At 37.7% G+C, this 16925-nt stretch overlaps 2 protein-coding genes across 2 annotated transcripts; both read right to left on the bottom strand.

Moving 5' to 3' along the window:
- Window positions 1-2453: 2453 nt before the first annotated feature.
- On the bottom strand, window positions 2454-2798 carry LOC114411276. Its single transcript, XM_028375008.1, has one exon. The coding sequence runs from the start codon at window positions 2796-2798 to the stop codon at window positions 2454-2456; it is 345 nt and encodes a 114-aa protein (XP_028230809.1).
- A 282-nt stretch (window positions 2799-3080) lies between these two features.
- LOC114411275 lies at window positions 3081-6404 on the bottom strand. Its single transcript, XM_028375007.1, has 4 exons — window positions 6371-6404; window positions 3708-4195; window positions 3470-3599; window positions 3081-3394 (listed from the first exon to the last, which is right to left on the bottom strand). The coding sequence occupies exons 1-4, from the start codon at window positions 6402-6404 to the stop codon at window positions 3081-3083; spliced, it is 966 nt and encodes a 321-aa protein (XP_028230808.1).
- Window positions 6405-16925: the final 10521 nt, after the last annotated feature.

Genomic DNA, 16925 nt, shown 5'->3' with positions numbered 1-16925 from the left:
GACTCGCTTAGTGCATGAACAAAATTTCAGAAAATAAAATTGCCTTGGGCTTAGCGAGACTAACTCGCTTAGCCCAGGCTTATTTAATCATTAGAGGCATGGTGGCTTAGCGAGACTGACTCGCTTAGCCCCCAACAGAATACCAAAAGACTCAAACACTCTGACCTAACTAAACTAACTCACTAAGCGCGGCATGCCGGCTTAGTGAGTTTATACGAACTCAGAAATAAAACTAGAAATTTAAACACTCGCTAAGCCCAAGTGTAGTGGCTTAGCAAGTTCATACAGAAAAGCATAAATTAAAACAGAAATGATGAACATGCTTAACGGGACAGGGCCGACTTAGCGAGTTCATCAGAAAACCCAGAAATCATCCAAAATTGATGAGTTCGCTTAGCGAGTACATCGAAATTTCCAGAAAATAATGGGGCTTTAAAGCCCCTAACTACAGGCAACTATTAGGCCTCAAAAACCTAAGCAAAATGCATCAAATCAACCTACATTATACGTGGAATAAAAGCCCTAACATCATACATTCAAACAATTAACAAAATAACAACAAAATCAACACTTCCAGCGAACATAACATGGCCTCTATCCTAGGGTTCAAAAACAAAAATTAAAAGGTAAAATCAGAAGTACTTACTTGGATTGTAGAGGTTAGTGAGTATAAATGGAAGCACAAGAAGCAGATAGTTCAAGATGAATGCAGTGCAGATGGTGCGTACGAAATGCCAATGATGAGGAAGAAATGTTATAATTTTGCACAAAGTAACCACCTCAGGCAGTTATGCCTTATTTATGGCAGTTTCAACTGCCTCGCTTAGTGCGAGTGACTCACTAAGCGAGCACTCAATGACTTTTGAATTTTCGGATTTTAAATTCACATACATAGTGGGGCAGGCTCGCTCAGCCCAATTCGAGAATTAGAAAACCAGAGAAGGATTTGGGCTTAGCGCACAGATGCGCGCTTAGCGAGTTCTGCAGCTCTGATTGGTCTGCAACTTTCGCTAAGCGAGACGTGGCCGGCTTAGCGAATTAAATGCCTCATGATGCAGCAATGGGGTCGTGCCTAGCGAGATGGTCTTGCTTAATGCAATTCCACACCCAAGAGGGAATTGGGCTTAGCGGGTATGACCCGCTGGGCCCAATTAACATGAAGGTCCAGATAGAGAGATAATTGTGCTTAGCACACAAATGCGCTTAGCGAGACTAAGTTATGCACTTAGCGAGATGACTCGCTTATCCCAATTCCAATAATTGCAATTCCAGAGAGGTTTTTGGGCTTAGCGTTGTGGTCTCACTTAGTGAGGCCCCTTCAGCCAATGGTTTGGGGTTGATGCGCTTAGCACAAGTGGTGACTCACTCAATGCATGAAGGATAATTCGCTTAGTGCACAGGGCGCACTGAGCGAGTGGATGACTGAAAATTTTTCTAAGTTATTCCTCATCCACAGCTTCAGAGAAGCTTTAACAACCCCATTGATCATACAAAACAGGCTGATGACTTACTCTAACAATCACAAACAAGTTGAAACCTAACTATATGCAATGATTAATAAAATAAAGGAAAAAAGGGAGCTGGGTTGCCTCCCAGTAAGTGCTTCTTTAATGTCACTAGCTTGACGTATATTACCTCAAGGGTCTGGAGCAAGCTTGGCTTTGGCCATCAGAACCATCTTGTTCTCTACTTCATCCATCTTGGAACAAACGTTCAGGTCAAGTGAGTGCTTCTCTGCATCAAACAAATCAAATGTGATCTTCTGATCATCTATTCCCATTTCTAGATTACCTTTCCCCATATCCACCACACAATTGGCGGTTAGCATGAAGGGACGACCCAAAATCAGAGGGATTTCAACATCCTCTTCAATGTCCATGATCACAAAGTCCGCAGGGAAAGTGAACTGTCACACCTTGACCAAAACATCTTCAACCACGTCATAAGGCCTTGTAATGGAACAATCTGCCAACTGTAATGTCATTCTTGTTGGCATAATTTCCAGCTCTCCAATTCTTCTGCACATGGAGAGTGACATCAAATTAATGCTAGCTCCCAAATCAACGAGAGCTTTTCCAACTGACACTGCACCAATAGAGCAAGGGATTGTGACACTCCCTGGATCCTTGTATTTTGGTGGAAGGATTCTTTGAATCACAACAAGAATGACGTATATTACCTCAAGGGTCTGGAGCAAGCTTGGCTTTGGCCATCAGAACCATCTTGTTCTCTACTTCATCCATCTTGGAACAAACGTTCAGGTCAAGTTAGTGCTTCTCTGCATCAAACAAATCAAATGTGATCTTCTGATCATCTATTCCCATTTCTAGATTACCTTTCCCCATATCCACCACACAATTGGCGGTTAGCATGAAGGGACGACCCAAAATCAGAGGGATTTCAACATCCTCTTCAATGTCCATGATCACAAAGTCCGCAGGGAAAGTGAACTGTCACACCTTGACCAAAACATCTTCAACCACGTCATAAGGCCTTGTAATGGAACAATCTGCCAACTGTAATGTCATTCTTGTTGGCATAATTTCCAGCTCTCCAATTCTTCTGCACATGGAGAGTGACATCAAATTAATGCTAGCTCCCAAATCAACGAGAGCTTTTCCAACTGACACTTCACCAATAGAGCAAGGGATTGTGACACTCCCTGGATCCTTGTATTTTGGTGGAAGGATTCTTTGAATCACAACACTGCAGTTTCCTTCCACCATAATATTATCGCTATGGATATATTTGCCCTTCTTGGTTAGCATATCTTTTTGAAACTTAGAGTAGAGTGACATTTGTTGCAAGGCTTCTCCAAAAGGGATAGTTATCTCCAATTTCTTGAAGATATCAAGAAAATGAGCAAAGTGTCATTCTTTGTCTTTCTTGGACGATACCAAAGGATATGGTACTTCCTTCCCTGAGTATGGGACAACCTCCTTCTTCTTTTCTCTAGCCAACTCACTGTTGGTCTTCTTTTCCTCCTCTTTTTCTTTCTTTTCTTCATTTTTTTCTTCTTTTTCTTCATTTATTTTCTTCTCTCTCAACTGATCTTTTTCTTTTTCTTTTTCTTCTTCAGCTTATAACTCTTGCTCATCACCATTCCTCCTTTCATCTTCCATTATGATCGCCTTCTTGCCTCGGGTCATGACAACTTTACATTCTTCCTTGGGATTTTTCTCGGTATTAGCTCCAAAATTTCCAGAAGAATTCTCAGCTATTTGCTTGGCTAGCTGTCCCACTTGAATCTCCAGGTTCTTTATGGCAGACTCTGTGCTCTTGTGATTAGACATAGTAACCTGCATGAACTGAGCCAAAGTCTTCTCCAACTTGGTTGTTCTCTCATAATGGCTAGGCCCTTGATTTTGAGGCCTGTTGGATGATCCTCCTTGGTCTTTATTGAACTAATTTCCAGGATGAGACCTCCACTGCCCTTGATTTTGATTAAAATTGGAACCTTGCTGAAAACCTGCAAATCCATCTGCATTAAATCCTGGTCTGTGCTGATTCCCCATATAATTCACTTCTTGTGCAGCTTCATCTAGACATATACAACAACCAGATTCATAAGCTCCTCCACATATGCTACAACCTTCAACCTGCAAAACAATTGAATGTGAAGGTTGAGTCACTTGTAATTGAGTTGGCAACTTACTAAGTGTTTCTGTCAATGTCTTAAGCTGCTTAGCTAGCAACTTGTTCTATGCCAATAGTGCATCTTGTGAGGAAAGCTCTAATAGGCTTCTCTTTGTAGGAATATGAGTCCGATCACATAAAATGGCATGATCACTAGCAGCTATATTCTCAATATGCTCCATAGCTTCTTCATGGGTCTTCAATTTAATATTCCCTCCAGTAGAAGCATCCAATAACTGCTTGGACCGTGGTCTCAAACCATCTATAAAAATATTTAGCTGAATTGGCTTGGAGAATCCATGAGTTGGTGTTTTTCGTAGCAAGCTACGGAATCTCTCAAGTGCTTCACTCAAAGATTCATCTGGAAATTGATGGAATGAGGAGATAGCTGCCTTGCCTTTAGTTGTCTTAGACTCAGGAAAATATTTCTTCAAAAATTTCTCTACAACCTCCTCCCAAGTCTTCAAGCTATTTCCCTTAAACGAATGCAACCACCTCTTAGCTTCTCCAGCCAAGGAAAATGAAAACAAGCTAAGTCTTACTGCATCCTCCGGCACACCTACAATTTTCACAATGTTGCAAATCTCAATATAGGTAGACAAGTGTGCGTAAGGGTCTTCATTTGGCAAACCATGAAACAAATTTCCTTGAATCAGTTGAATCAAGGAATAAGGATATGTGAAGTTGTGAGCTTGGACTTCCGGCCACACAATGCTTGTGAAGAATTACGACATGGTTGAGCTAGAATAATCTTCAAGAGTAACCCTCCATGGTTGATCTTCAGCCATAATTGGAACTTCGGATGCACCTACTTCAGATTCTCTTAACTCTGGAAAGACTGAAGATGATTCAGATGATTGAGCTTCCTCCAAACTTGGTTATGCTGTCCTTTCCTGCAAAATTTTTATCCTTCTCTCTACATTGTTTCTCCTGCAAGTAGCTTTTATCTCCAAATCTAATGGAGCTAAATCACCTGCAGAAGAGTTACCTCGCATACAAGAAACACTAAATAGAGTAGCAGTTAACTAAATCACGAGAAAATAAATTCTATCTAACTATTCACAAAATCAATCAAAAAATAAAGAATAAATGTCTACAAACTGAACTCTACTTTCTAAATGGAAATAAGTTCCCCGGCAACGGCGCCAAAAACTTGTTCAGGAGTAATCTACGATGCTAATCAGTAAGTGTACTGAGTTGCACAAGTAATATAAAACGGTAAGAGTCGAGTATCGAATCACAGGGAACTTGTTTCATTTAGAAAATATATATTCAATGAGCAAACATTTGTATAAAGCAAGTAAATGTTGAATAGGGTTTTTGTCTAAAAGTCTAATTAACTATAGATTAGCATATTTAAAAGTTGAGAAGTAAAACAGTCAAGTAAGAAGCGTTGGGTCATTCTACTAAACTTACTTTGATGTTGCTAAATGTTTTTCTCTATTTAACGTTGTTTTAGTGTTCTTATGCTGAAAAACTACCCAAACCAAGATCCCTCGAGTGAATGGGCCTAACTTTATTTAAACCTCATCCTTGATCCCTTAACAAACTTAGTCTAAAAGAGTTGCATTACAATTACAGCATAATAAGGACTAGATTGCTGCACTGCATCCCCAGACATACAATTTTCTAGCTTGCTCTATCAAGTTCTAAGGTTTTAAAGCACTTCCTAGTACTGAAAATCCTAACTATGCATACAAATGGGTGATCAAGCCACAAGCATACATAAATAAGCATAGATAGAAGCAATGAACACATAAAAACAACTTTTAAATAGATAGTAAGAGAATAATACATCAAAGGTTCAACTGAACTCCCCAACAAGAGATTTAGCCTTCCATTACAAGTTAGCAACTTTCAGCACAAAGGATAGATTTTGAAGAAAGACTAAGGCTACAAATGGTTGAGGATGTCTCCTCCAACCTCTAGAACCCTAAAATCACTCCTCTAACCTAAACTTTCTTGGAGGCTGAGGCTCTGTCGTTCTAGCTTCTTTTCTTGCTCTATTTTTCGACTCTTCTCTTATTTTATGCCCACTTCATTGTTTTAAAGGCTCCTTGATGTTTCATATTCTGAAGCCTCGCTCGTGAGTTAGTGAATTCTGGCTTAGCGAGCTGGGCGCGCTGAGTGCGAGAAGGGACAAACGACTCGTTGGGTAAGCTGGCGGCGCGCGGAGCGCGCATGTCTCTGGCTGATCCTCTTCTAGGGTTTCCCAACACGCTAAGTGAGCTGTGTGTCTCGTTTAGCAGATGTCACTCGCTAAGCGCATATGCCTCGCTTAGCGAGACACCAGCTACAAGAACCTTCTCTTCTTTTTGGCCTGAAACTGAAGTGGTTTCAACATTAATTCACAAAATTGGAGTATCTACTGTATAAAATCAAACTAAACATGAAAATATGTACAATTCCTACAAAAGAACCATAAATTAGGGGGAAAATGCTAATTTCATATAACTATTTAATACAAACGTTAGTCGTAAATAACGACTAACTGTATAGAGTTTCAAAAAATACATGCATGCCTTAATGATTGCATACTGTACAAACATAAGTATGAAGAAATGCATAAATTCCCCATGTGTGGGGTATCACGGTACAAAGTGAAGGATGATGACAAGTGTAGCAGTGATAAAAGCACACCCCCAGTGAAGGTGTTATGGTATCTTCCGAACATTCTAAGGTTCAAGCGCCTGTTTACTAATGCAGATGACGCAAAAAACCTTATATGGCATACAGATAGAAGAAATTGTGATGGAATGCTCCGCCATTCGGTTGATTCCTCCTAGTGGAAGAAGATTAATCGTCTATATCTAGATTTCGGGAAAGTGAAAAGGAATCTTAGGTTTGGACCTTCCACTAACGGAATGAATCCCTTTGGTAGTTTAAGCAATCAACACAGTTCGTGGCCTATTTTGCTAGTAATTTACAACTTGCCTCCTTGGTTGTGCATGAAGCAAAAATACATGATGTTATCTATGATGATATTCATTCCAAGATAGCCAAGAAATGACATCGATGTTTTTATCTCATTCCGTTGATTGAAGACTTGACAAATTTTTGGGACCAAGGGGTTGTCGTGTATGATGGGTATCGAAATGAGACATTCAAGCTGTATGCAATGCTATTCTGTAACATTAACAAATTTTTAGCATATGGGAATTTGAGTGAATATAGTATTAAGGGGCATCATACATGCCCTATTTATGAAGAAGACATAAGATACGTACAACTGAAACATGGAAGAAAAATAGTATACACTTGACACCGACAGTTTCTAACTCCTTATCACCCTTATCGATGATTGAAAAAAGATTTTCATGGAAGTCAAGAGCATGAAATAATGCCAATACCGTTAATTGGTCAGTAGGTTCTTGAGTGGGTTGAGGACATCAATACTATATTCGGAAAAACCCAAAAGAAGTCAAAAAGTAAAAGTTGCATATGGAAGAAAAGGTCGATATTGTTTGATCTTCCATATTGGTCTAATCTAGATGTCAGACATTGTATTGATGTTATGCATGTGGGAAAAAATATGTGTGATGGTGTCATTGACACGCTTCTTAACATTCAAGGTAAGACTAATGATTGTTTGAATACTCATCAAGATCTAGCCGAGATGGGTATACGAGACCAGTTACATCCAAGTGTAGAAGCAAGCTTCATGATGATTAATCAAGTAGTTTTGATGATGCCAAAAAGCTCAAAAGAATGATTTCAAGATTGAGTCAACAAGTTCAAGATCAAGATTAATTTCAAGATTCAAGAGAAGAAATGAAGAAGAATCAAGTAGTTTCAATGATGCCAAAAAGCACTTTGATTTATGAGGTTTTTGGGATAAAAATGGTCATTGACCAATCCTTATTCTATGACTTGACCCAATTATCTAGTGAAGGTGTACCATTTGAAGGTGCACTAAATGATGATTGGAAATTTGATTTCTCTATGCATGATGCCCACCGGTTGGTTTGCACCAACCAAGCGGATATGACCGGAAGGCTTTTTGTCGGATCATTGGCTCTTGAAAGCCGCATCCTTCACTATCTTATTGTGCGCATTTTACTTCCAAGATCTTCAAACCTTGCACAAGTTTCTAAAGAAGATTTTATTGTCATGTGGGCTTTTCATACCGGCCGACAAATTGATTGGGCACACTTAGTCGAATATCACATGCATAAGGCATTGCGATTAAATGCTCCTTTACCATATCCAAATCTAGTCACTTTCAACACTTTAACATCCCTCTTGATTCTGAACCTTATGTTCCAATCAAGAGATCCTTCTTGATCGGTGCTGCTGTGATTGCATCTTTTGGTTACTGCAAAGAGCGTGATGGCTCTTGGGTAAAAAAGGGTGCTCAACCCCATGATGATGAAGGACACTTACCAGTAAGAGAGGATTCCTCTCTCCTTCAAAGTATTTTGGACAGGTTTGATGGTCTTCAAACCTATGTTGGTGAAATGTTTGATGCTTTGGAACAACAAGTGGACATGCGATTCGACGAGATGGACTCAAGGATCACCAAGGTTGAAGGAGATGTCACTTACATCTGCACATGCTTTGATCTACCACCACCACTACCACCATCATCTTAGATTTTATTAATTTTTAGTATTATTAGTACTTTGATTTCAAGCCGTGTATTTGGCTATGTCTTAAAAACACTTACTAGTATTTTTTTTTTCTCTGCATTAGTAGTTTTTATTTGGTTATTATGAATGACTTTTTGGATTATATGACATTCTATGAAGTATTATCTTTCTAAGTTTGATGGATGATTAAGTTATCTTGTTTGACTGTTTTCTACTCTTGTATGATTAGTCATTTATGCATGTTTTATATTTCTTACGCACTTTGGATTTTTGTTAATGCCAAAGGGGGAAAGAAAATAGGGATTAAATCAAGAACTCATATAATTAAATAACTTAATTTCAAGTGAAGCTTAAACTCAATAACAAAGGGGGAGAATATGGAGAATTAAGTGAGTGGTCGACTAGGAAAAAGAATGTGTATGTGTTTCTTGATTTCAGGGTTGTCGTCATCAAAAAGGGGGAGATTGTAGAAGCAAGCTTTATGATGATGAATCAAGTAGTTTTGATGATGCCAAAAAGCTCAAAAGAATGATTTCAAGATTGAGTCAACAAGTTTAAGATCAAGATTAATTTCAAGATTCAAGAGAAGAAATCAAGAAGAATCAAGATTCAAGAGAAGATGAATTCATGATTCAAGAGAAGAAATCAAGAAGCAACAAATCAAGACTTCACAAGGGAAGTATTGAAAAGGATTTTTCAAAAACCAAACATAGCATAGTTTTGTTTTACAAAAAGATTTTTCTCAGTTTTTTTCTAAGTTACCAGAGTATTTACTCTCTAGTAATCGATTACCAGTTTCATGTAATCGATTACTAGTGTTAGAATTTGATTTCAAAAAGGTTTTAACTGAATTCGCAATGTTCCAAATGATTTTTAAATGGTATAATCGATTACAATATATTGGTAATCGATTACCAGTGTATCTGAACGTTGAAATTCAAATTCAATTGTGAAGAGTCACATCTTTTCATAAAATGCATTGTGTAATCGATTACATGGTTATGGTAATCGATTACCAGTGACAAGTTCTGAATAAAAAGTCAAGAGATGTAACTCTTCCAATGGTTTTCTCAAGATTTTCTCAAGGTTATAACTCTTCCAATGGTTTTCTTGACCAGACATGAAGAGTCTATAAAAGCAAGACCTTGACTTGCATTCAAACAACTTTTTGATCTTCTTAAACAACTTTTGTGAAATCTTGAAACCTTTGCTACTCATCTTTCTTCTTCTTCCTTTGCCAAAAAGCTTTCTAAGTTTTTTGTTTTCCAAACCTTGTTATTCTGCAAGTGAAAATTCTGCAGAAAACAAAAGTGTGCTATATCTTTTCATTCTCTTCTCTCTTTGCCAAAAAGAATTCAACAAGGACTAATCGCCTGAATTCTTTTTGTGTCTCTCTTCTCCCTTTTCCAAAAGAACGAAGGACTAACCGCCTGAATTCTTTTGTGTCTCCCTTCTCCCTTTTCAAGAGAATTCAAAAGGACTCAGTCTGAGAATTCTTTTAATTCTTCCCTTTCCCTTAAACAAAAGATTTCAAAGGACTAACCGCCTGAGATATCTTTTGTTTCCCTTTACAAAGATTCAAAGGACTAACCGCTTGAGAATTCTTTGTCTTAACACATTGGAGGATACATCCTTTGTGGTACAAGTAGAGGGTACATCTACTTGGGTTGTTGTAACTGAGAACAAGAGATGGTACATCTCTTGTGGATCAGTTCAAGTGGAGGGTACATCCACTTGGTTGTTCAAAGAGAACAAGGGAGGGTACATCCCTTGTGGATCTTTGCTTGTAAAGGATTTTACAAGGTTGAAAGAAATCTCAAGAACCGGTGGTTGCTTGGGGACTGGATGTAGGCACGGGTTGTTGCCGAATAGTATAAATTCTTGTGTTTGTCTTCTTCTTCCCTATACTCTTTAATTTCCGTTGTGCACTTTTTAATTATCGCTTTTACTTTTGGTGAAGTTTCAATTACTGTTCTTTACTTTCTTAACTTTGTAGTAAAAGCCTAATTGAATCTAGTAACATTAAGAAGGATAATTTTTTAATTAGTCAAGGTACATTAATAATTAATTCAACCCCCCCTTCTTAATTATTCCGAGGCCACTTGATCCAATACCAAGGTCTGATGATAAGAAAATATACTTGCCTCCAGCTTGTCATACTTCGCCCAGAAAGGAGAAAATAAGTTTTTATTAGTGTCTGTGTCGTGTCAAAGTGGCATAGGGATACTCTTCAATATTAAGAACCTTCTGCAGTTCAAAGATCTAAAGTTGGTTAGTTTAAAGTCTCATGATTGCTACATCTTGATGCAACAACTGTTAACCATGGTGATACAAGACATTTTTCCTAACAACATAAGGCATGCCATAACTCACTTGTGTTTTTTCTTCAATGCCATATGTAGCAAAGTCATTGATCCTGTCAAGTTAGATGAGCTAGAAAATGAGGTTGTTATTATCATGTGTCAGTTGGAGATGTATTTTCCTCCTTCGTTTTTCGACATCATGGTTCACTTAAATGTTCATCAGGTGAGGGAAATTAAATGTTGTGGTCCCGTTTATTTAAGGTGGATGTACCCAGTTACAATTTGACATCATGAAGATCTTAAAAGGGTATACAAAGAATCTACACCATCTTGAAGCATCTGTTGTTAAAAGGTACATTGCAGAAGAAGCTATTGAGTTTTGTTTAGAGAACATTGAAAAGGCAAAATCTGTTGGGCTTCCCGAGTCTCGGCATGACGAAAGAAGTGGGAGGTAAGGGTTCAAGAGGACTGCATGTTATCACTCCAAGTCTAGAAGAATTACAACAAACTCATTTGTATATATTGAATAATAGTAATAAAGTTCTGCCATACATAGTTTGTCACAAAGCTTTAGTTAAGGAAAGTAACCTAAAAATGACCAAGAATAAGGTGTTGAAAGAGCATAACAAGACTTTCCTAATTTGGTTTAAAGATAGAATCTTTGGTGATGATAATGCTTTTAAAATGTCAAGGAAGTTGGCAGGTGGGCCTAAAAGAAATGTCATAACTTGGCAAGCGATATCAACAAGTATTCGTTCTACACAAAATCACAAGATGACAATAGTACAATGTTAAACATTGAGGGTTAGTCTAAGGGTTGATTCTCAACACTTTGCTATTGTACATGATGACAATCCTCGTTTAGCTTCCATGCCTTACTTTGGAGTCATTGAAGAAATCTGAGAGCTTAATTAGGTAAAATTCATTGTCTGTGTTTTCAAGTGTACGTTGGTTGATAGCAATATCAATGTGCGGACTGATGATTTTGGATTTACTTTGGTAAATATGAAGAAAATCGCTTACCAGAATGAGCCTTTCATCATGGAAGAACAAGCTAAACAATTGTTTTATGTTCAAGATCCTTGTGATGAAAAGTGGTCAGTGGTTCTACAAAGAAAAAAAGTTGGTGTTATGTTGAAGAAGATGATGATTCAATCGTTGATACTTGTGTCAATCCTTTCTCCACACAAATGCCGCCTAACGTCAACAGAGAAGAAGTTGACGGCGTCCTCACAAATTGTAATGATCATGATGAAGGAGAATTAGTTAACATCGTATAATGTAATTTATTTTATATTTACTTGCTTTCATAATTTCAGTTACATAACTTAATATAGTTTTCAGTTGAGTTTAATTAATGTTGTTTTTCAACAGGCACATGGCTAGACCACCCAGTTTCCCTCCTCCTTCTCCTGAGTCAGTAGCAACTTCGTCGTCTACATTGAAAAAGACAAGAAAAGAAACACGGCTTAGATCATTGGCTACTAGACTATTTTGGGTGGAGAGACCAATGGTTCATGTGGATCCTGCCACTGGGAAAGCCGATATGGTGGATGTTACAATTGACAATTGGAAACAAGTCCTTGTGGCTCAAAAGGATTTAATCTTGGAGGATATTTAGGTATTTCAATTAAATGTTGAATGTTGACGTAATTGGTTGTATTAAAAATCTTGCATCGTAATTGACTAACTATAAAATGTATTTATTGTATTGTGTTCGTGTGTCGACAAGTGTACTGATTCGCACAAGTAGTATATTAAAATGATAAGACAAAGTGTCGAGTCCATAGGGAATTTGTTTCACTCATAAACTGTACATCCAGTATGAAAACATTTGTATAAACTAAAAGCAAAGTAAATATCAAGTTGCATTCGGTACTATAGTCTTTGTGAATAAAAACTAAATATCTAGAAACTTAGGCGTGAAAACAGTCATGTAAAAGCGTCAGGTTATTCTACTGAATTTTCCTTGATGTTATTATGTATTTTTCTCTATTTAATGTTATCCTAGTGTTCTGAGAAATTACTCAAAGCAAGATCCCTCTAGTGAATGAGCCTAACTCTCTTTAAATCTCGTCCTTGATCCCTTAACAAACTCAGCCTAAAAGAGTTGCATTAAGTCTACAACATAATATGAACTAGATCACTGCACTCCATTCCTAGACATACAAATTTCTAGATTGCTCTACCAAGTTCTAAGGCTTTAAAGCATTTCCCAATGCTGAAAATCCTAACTATACACACAAATGGGTGATCAAGCCATAAACATGCAAAAATAAGCATAGATAGAAGCAATGAACACAGAAAAACAACATTAAATAGATAGTGAAATAGTATTACATCAAGGGTTCCGCAGAACTTCCCAATCAAGAGGCTTAGCCTTCCATTACAAGAAATATGCTCTCAATACAAGAAGGAACATATTTTGGTGAAAGAAAAAGGCAAAGAATGATTGAGGATGTCTCCTCCAACCTCTAAAACCCTAGTTTCACTCCTCTAACCTAAGCTCTCTTAGTTGATCTCTCTTTGTCGCTTCAGCTTCCCTTGTGCTCTATTTTTCTACTCCTCTTTTAGTTTCCACCAACTTCAGTGTTTTAAAGGCTCTTGGACGTTTCAGCTTCTGAAGGCTCGCTTAGTGAGACTAGCTCTCTAAGCGAGAGTAAGTGAATTTTGGCTTAGCGAGCTGGGCACGCTAAGCGCGAGAAGGGACAACGACCTCGCTGGGTAGGCTTACGGCACGCTGGGTGAGCACATCTCTGACTAATCCTCTTCTAGGGTTTCCCAACCTGCTAAGCGAGCTGTAAGCCTCGCTTAGAGGATGCCACTCACTAAGCGGATCTGCCTCGCTTAGCGAGTCATTAGCTACTTGAACCTTCTCTTCTTTTAGCTTGAAACAGAAGTGGTTTGAACATTAATTCACAAAATGAGAGTATCTACTATATAAAATCACACAAAATGAAAATATGTACAATTCCTACAAAAAGAACCATAAATTGGAGGTAAGGCGCTAATTTTGTGCAAATATTCAATACAAAACTAAGTCTTGAATAGCGACTAACAAACTCCCTCAAATTTACAGTTTTGCTTGTCTCAAGCAAAGAAATAACAGTTTACTTGTCCTCAAGTGACAGAATTCACAGTGGTTAACCAAAATTGTGTTTGTTCCGAAACATTTAATCACATGAACATAAGTGGCTAGCAATACTTCAACCAAAAACCCTTCATAAAGATATGCAGTATTTCAAAGATATGAACATGTTCATTAAGCAGCACAAATGAAATAAGCTAGCAAACAAGACAGGTATCAAGGAAGGTTCATCAAGCTTAATCCTTACGATCACTATTTCTCTCATAAGCACAAGTGTTTAAGGTAATTCTTCAAATCAACAACCAACACAAGTCTCAACTTTTGCATTTCATCTCATGTCATACAATCACAAACACACAAATTGAATCTAAAGGACTTTCTTGGTTTGTAATGAGGCTAGGCTACAAATAATTCATGGTTTTTCTAGGATGCAAAACTTAGGTTCTAGGAGAGCATTCATCCTTGGATCACCCTTTTCCCTTTTATTCCCAGCTTCTATTGATATGCCATACTCTTATAAGACACTTAGCTTAAGCAACAACACACAAAAACTTTGCTTATTCTTGAAACTTTAATTTTTTTTGCAGTTTTTTTTTACTTATTGCTTCTTTATATAATTTCCTGTGGCTGTTGCTTTTCTTACCACAATTAACATCACCCAATACACTTCCCTCAAATTTGGGACAAATTTTCCTTAAACCACAATTCTCTCCTACAACCTAAAGAAAGGTAGATGGAGATTATAATTCAACAGGCTTAAGGTTCAACTCAATCAATCCAATTTAAGCTCAAAATCGGTGCAAAGGTTTCATCATTCATGAACAGGGTAAAGCTATTTGGTTAAGTGGCTATTTCAATCAATCATGGCCTTCATCATTTCCAATTCATGCATTTATTCAGTATTCAGAGATTCATGCAAAAATTGGTACTTGATGCTAGTCGTTCTCTCACAATTTAAGTTCACACAACTCACTGGGTTATAGCCAATGATTACCTTCACTATTTACCTATCAAACAAACTAACAATTTCACTCACGCCCCTAATTCATGTTCTTTTTCTTCTAACTACCGCATACTTATTCTAGGCATGTGATCTAACATCACAATTTACTCAAGTCATGCAATCAATCAAATTCAAAACCAATCACAATCGCCAGAAATTTAAACCAAAACAAACCACTGTGCATAGAAATGTAAATTGTTCAAAAAGCTGTGAAATTTGCTAAGTAAGTAAATAACTAAAACTAAAACTAAAACTGAAATTTAAAAACTAAATCTAAATAGCAGACATCAAAATAGCAGAAAATGTAAATGAATCATGTCTTCAGCCCTCCTGTGTCGGTGTAGGATCGTCTTGAGGTGAGGAAGGAGCATCCTGGGCTGGCAGAGGTGTGTCCTATGCTGGAGTGGGCCAAGGGTCCCAGGTGCTCTGTGCTGCTGCCATATCTGCTGCATAGTCCATGTCTGCAGCGTTGTCTCCCTCCTCAGGTTCCTCAATCAGTGTGGCAGCAGGAATGACCTCTAGAGTCTCCTCTGGTGTGGCCTTAGTGTCGCCTCTAGCTCTGGCTGCGACTCCTGGGCTGTAGGAGCCTCACCTCTCCCGATAGGAGAAGGCTGGACTCCTGGGCAGGCCACCTGGGCCATGAACTGATGCAATCCTCCCTAGGAAAGGACCAGTCACTAGATCCATGAGCAAGAGGCTCCAAGAGGATTGGGCTAGAGCTGCTGAAGAAGGCCTTACGGTTCTCATGAGCCTCAGGGTAGATTTCTGAGTCCATGGGCCAAGGTTGGCTCCAATTATCTTTGTACATATTAGACTAGGATGTCATTATATTTGGTCCTTGTATTTAGGGCTCCATAATGTAGGTAGGGTACCCTAGAAATATAGGATTTTTCAGCCCTTGTATTTGAGGGCACCTAGACTAGTTTTTGTATTAGGGGTATTTTTGTAATTTCGCGTGAACTAAGTGAATATTTGATGTGTGTGTTGGGAAATAAATTTAATTGAATTGGTAGAAGCCCAATCCAATTAAATTTTAGAGGGGGAGGTGAGCATTTGTTTACTACACCCCATTGCCACATCATATAGTCACACTTTGTGCATGTCCTTCATGCTTTACATGCCTCATGACACCTAAGCACACTTAGTGGAGAATATTGGAATTGATATTGGATTAGTGGGCTGAACCATAACTAAAATTCACTAATCATAATTAGTGAAATTTTGGCTCCAAAGTTTGGCTCCACAAATTCAATTTCAAATTCAAGTAAAATTTGAATTGAAATTCAATTTTCCCTCCAATTTTGTGTGACACTTAGGCTATAAATAGAGGTCGTGTGTGTGCATTTTTTCAACTTTGATCATTTGAAAATTAAACTTCAGATTTCAAAGCTCTTTTAGAGCACAAAAGTTCGTGCTCTTCTCTTCCTCTCCCTTCATTCATCTCCTTCTTCCTCCAAGCTCCTATCCATGGCCTCCTATGGTGGTGAGCTTCTTCTAGACTCATCTTCTCCTTGAAGTGGCATCTCCTCTCTCTCTTCCTTCTCCATTCCGCTGCCATTCATCTTCCAAGAAGCAAAGGAATCCATTGATAAAGAAGATCCTAGGCCTACAAGCTCCAATGGAGCTTACATCATGTGGTATCAAAAGCATCTTCATCTAGGTGATGTTCTTTTGCTTCCTCTATCTTTTTGTTCGGTGAATTCTCTTTAATTCCTTGTTCTTCATCTTATTATCGATGTATATCCTCCATTGTCTTGTGGTTTGGTTCTTTTTAGAGTAGATTCAAAAAAATAAACCAATTAAATCTTAGATCTGCACTTGTTCTTGCATTTCTATGGTTCAAATTTTGTAGATCTACTCTTGAATCATGTTTTTGTGTTGATTTTAGGTTCTATCTTTTTTCATTCATAATATTCTTATGCTGAACCTTTAGATCTAAATTTTCTTCCAAAATATTGATTTGAAAAAAAACACAAAAATCTAAGTGTAAATCACTTAATCCATGTTGTCTTAGCGTCATGTTTAGTCATAGTAATTGTCACATTATGTTCTAAGTTTGTGTTGAATTTTTATTTTGTTGATTGAATTCAAGATACATTTGTTCATGTATTCTTGTCATTCTTAGCCTATCTTTTGAATTTTGAGTCTAATTCATGCATGTTATTTAGTTCATAACATGTTTTAAATCAATTCCTAGAAGTAGTCTTGTTGTTGAACTCTTTTTTTTGTTTTCTAAGTTTCCTACATAATGCCTATGATGAAGTTGAGTTGTGGTGTTGATTTGTGGCTGGATTTGTGAATCAAAA

The sequence above is a fragment of the Glycine soja genome, chromosome 5 (assembly GCF_004193775.1).
Source record: "Glycine soja cultivar W05 chromosome 5, ASM419377v2, whole genome shotgun sequence".
NCBI classification, from domain to species: domain Eukaryota; kingdom Viridiplantae; phylum Streptophyta; class Magnoliopsida; order Fabales; family Fabaceae; genus Glycine; species Glycine soja.
The sequence above is the reverse complement of the archived record's forward strand: the minus strand, read 5'-3'. Positions and strand labels throughout refer to the sequence as shown.

What these genes read in the sequence shown, in the direction of transcription:
- LOC114411276 (XM_028375008.1), bottom strand. Translation starts at nt 2,798, where the DNA reads ATGTCACTCTACTCTAAGTTTCAAAAAGATATGCTAACCAAGAAGGGC.
- LOC114411275 (XM_028375007.1), bottom strand. Translation starts at nt 6,404, where the DNA reads ATGGCGGAGCATTCCATCACAATTTCTTCTATCT. An exon ending in CATCACAATTTCTTCTATCT is followed by an intron (nt 4,196 to 6,370) that starts GTATGCCATATA and finishes TGAAAATTGTAG; the next exon opens with GTGTGCCGGAGGATGCAGTA. An exon ending in TAATGCAGATGGATTTGCAG is followed by an intron (nt 3,395 to 3,469) that starts GTTTTCAGCAAG and finishes AGTTCAATAAAG; the next exon opens with ACCAAGGAGGATCATCCAAC.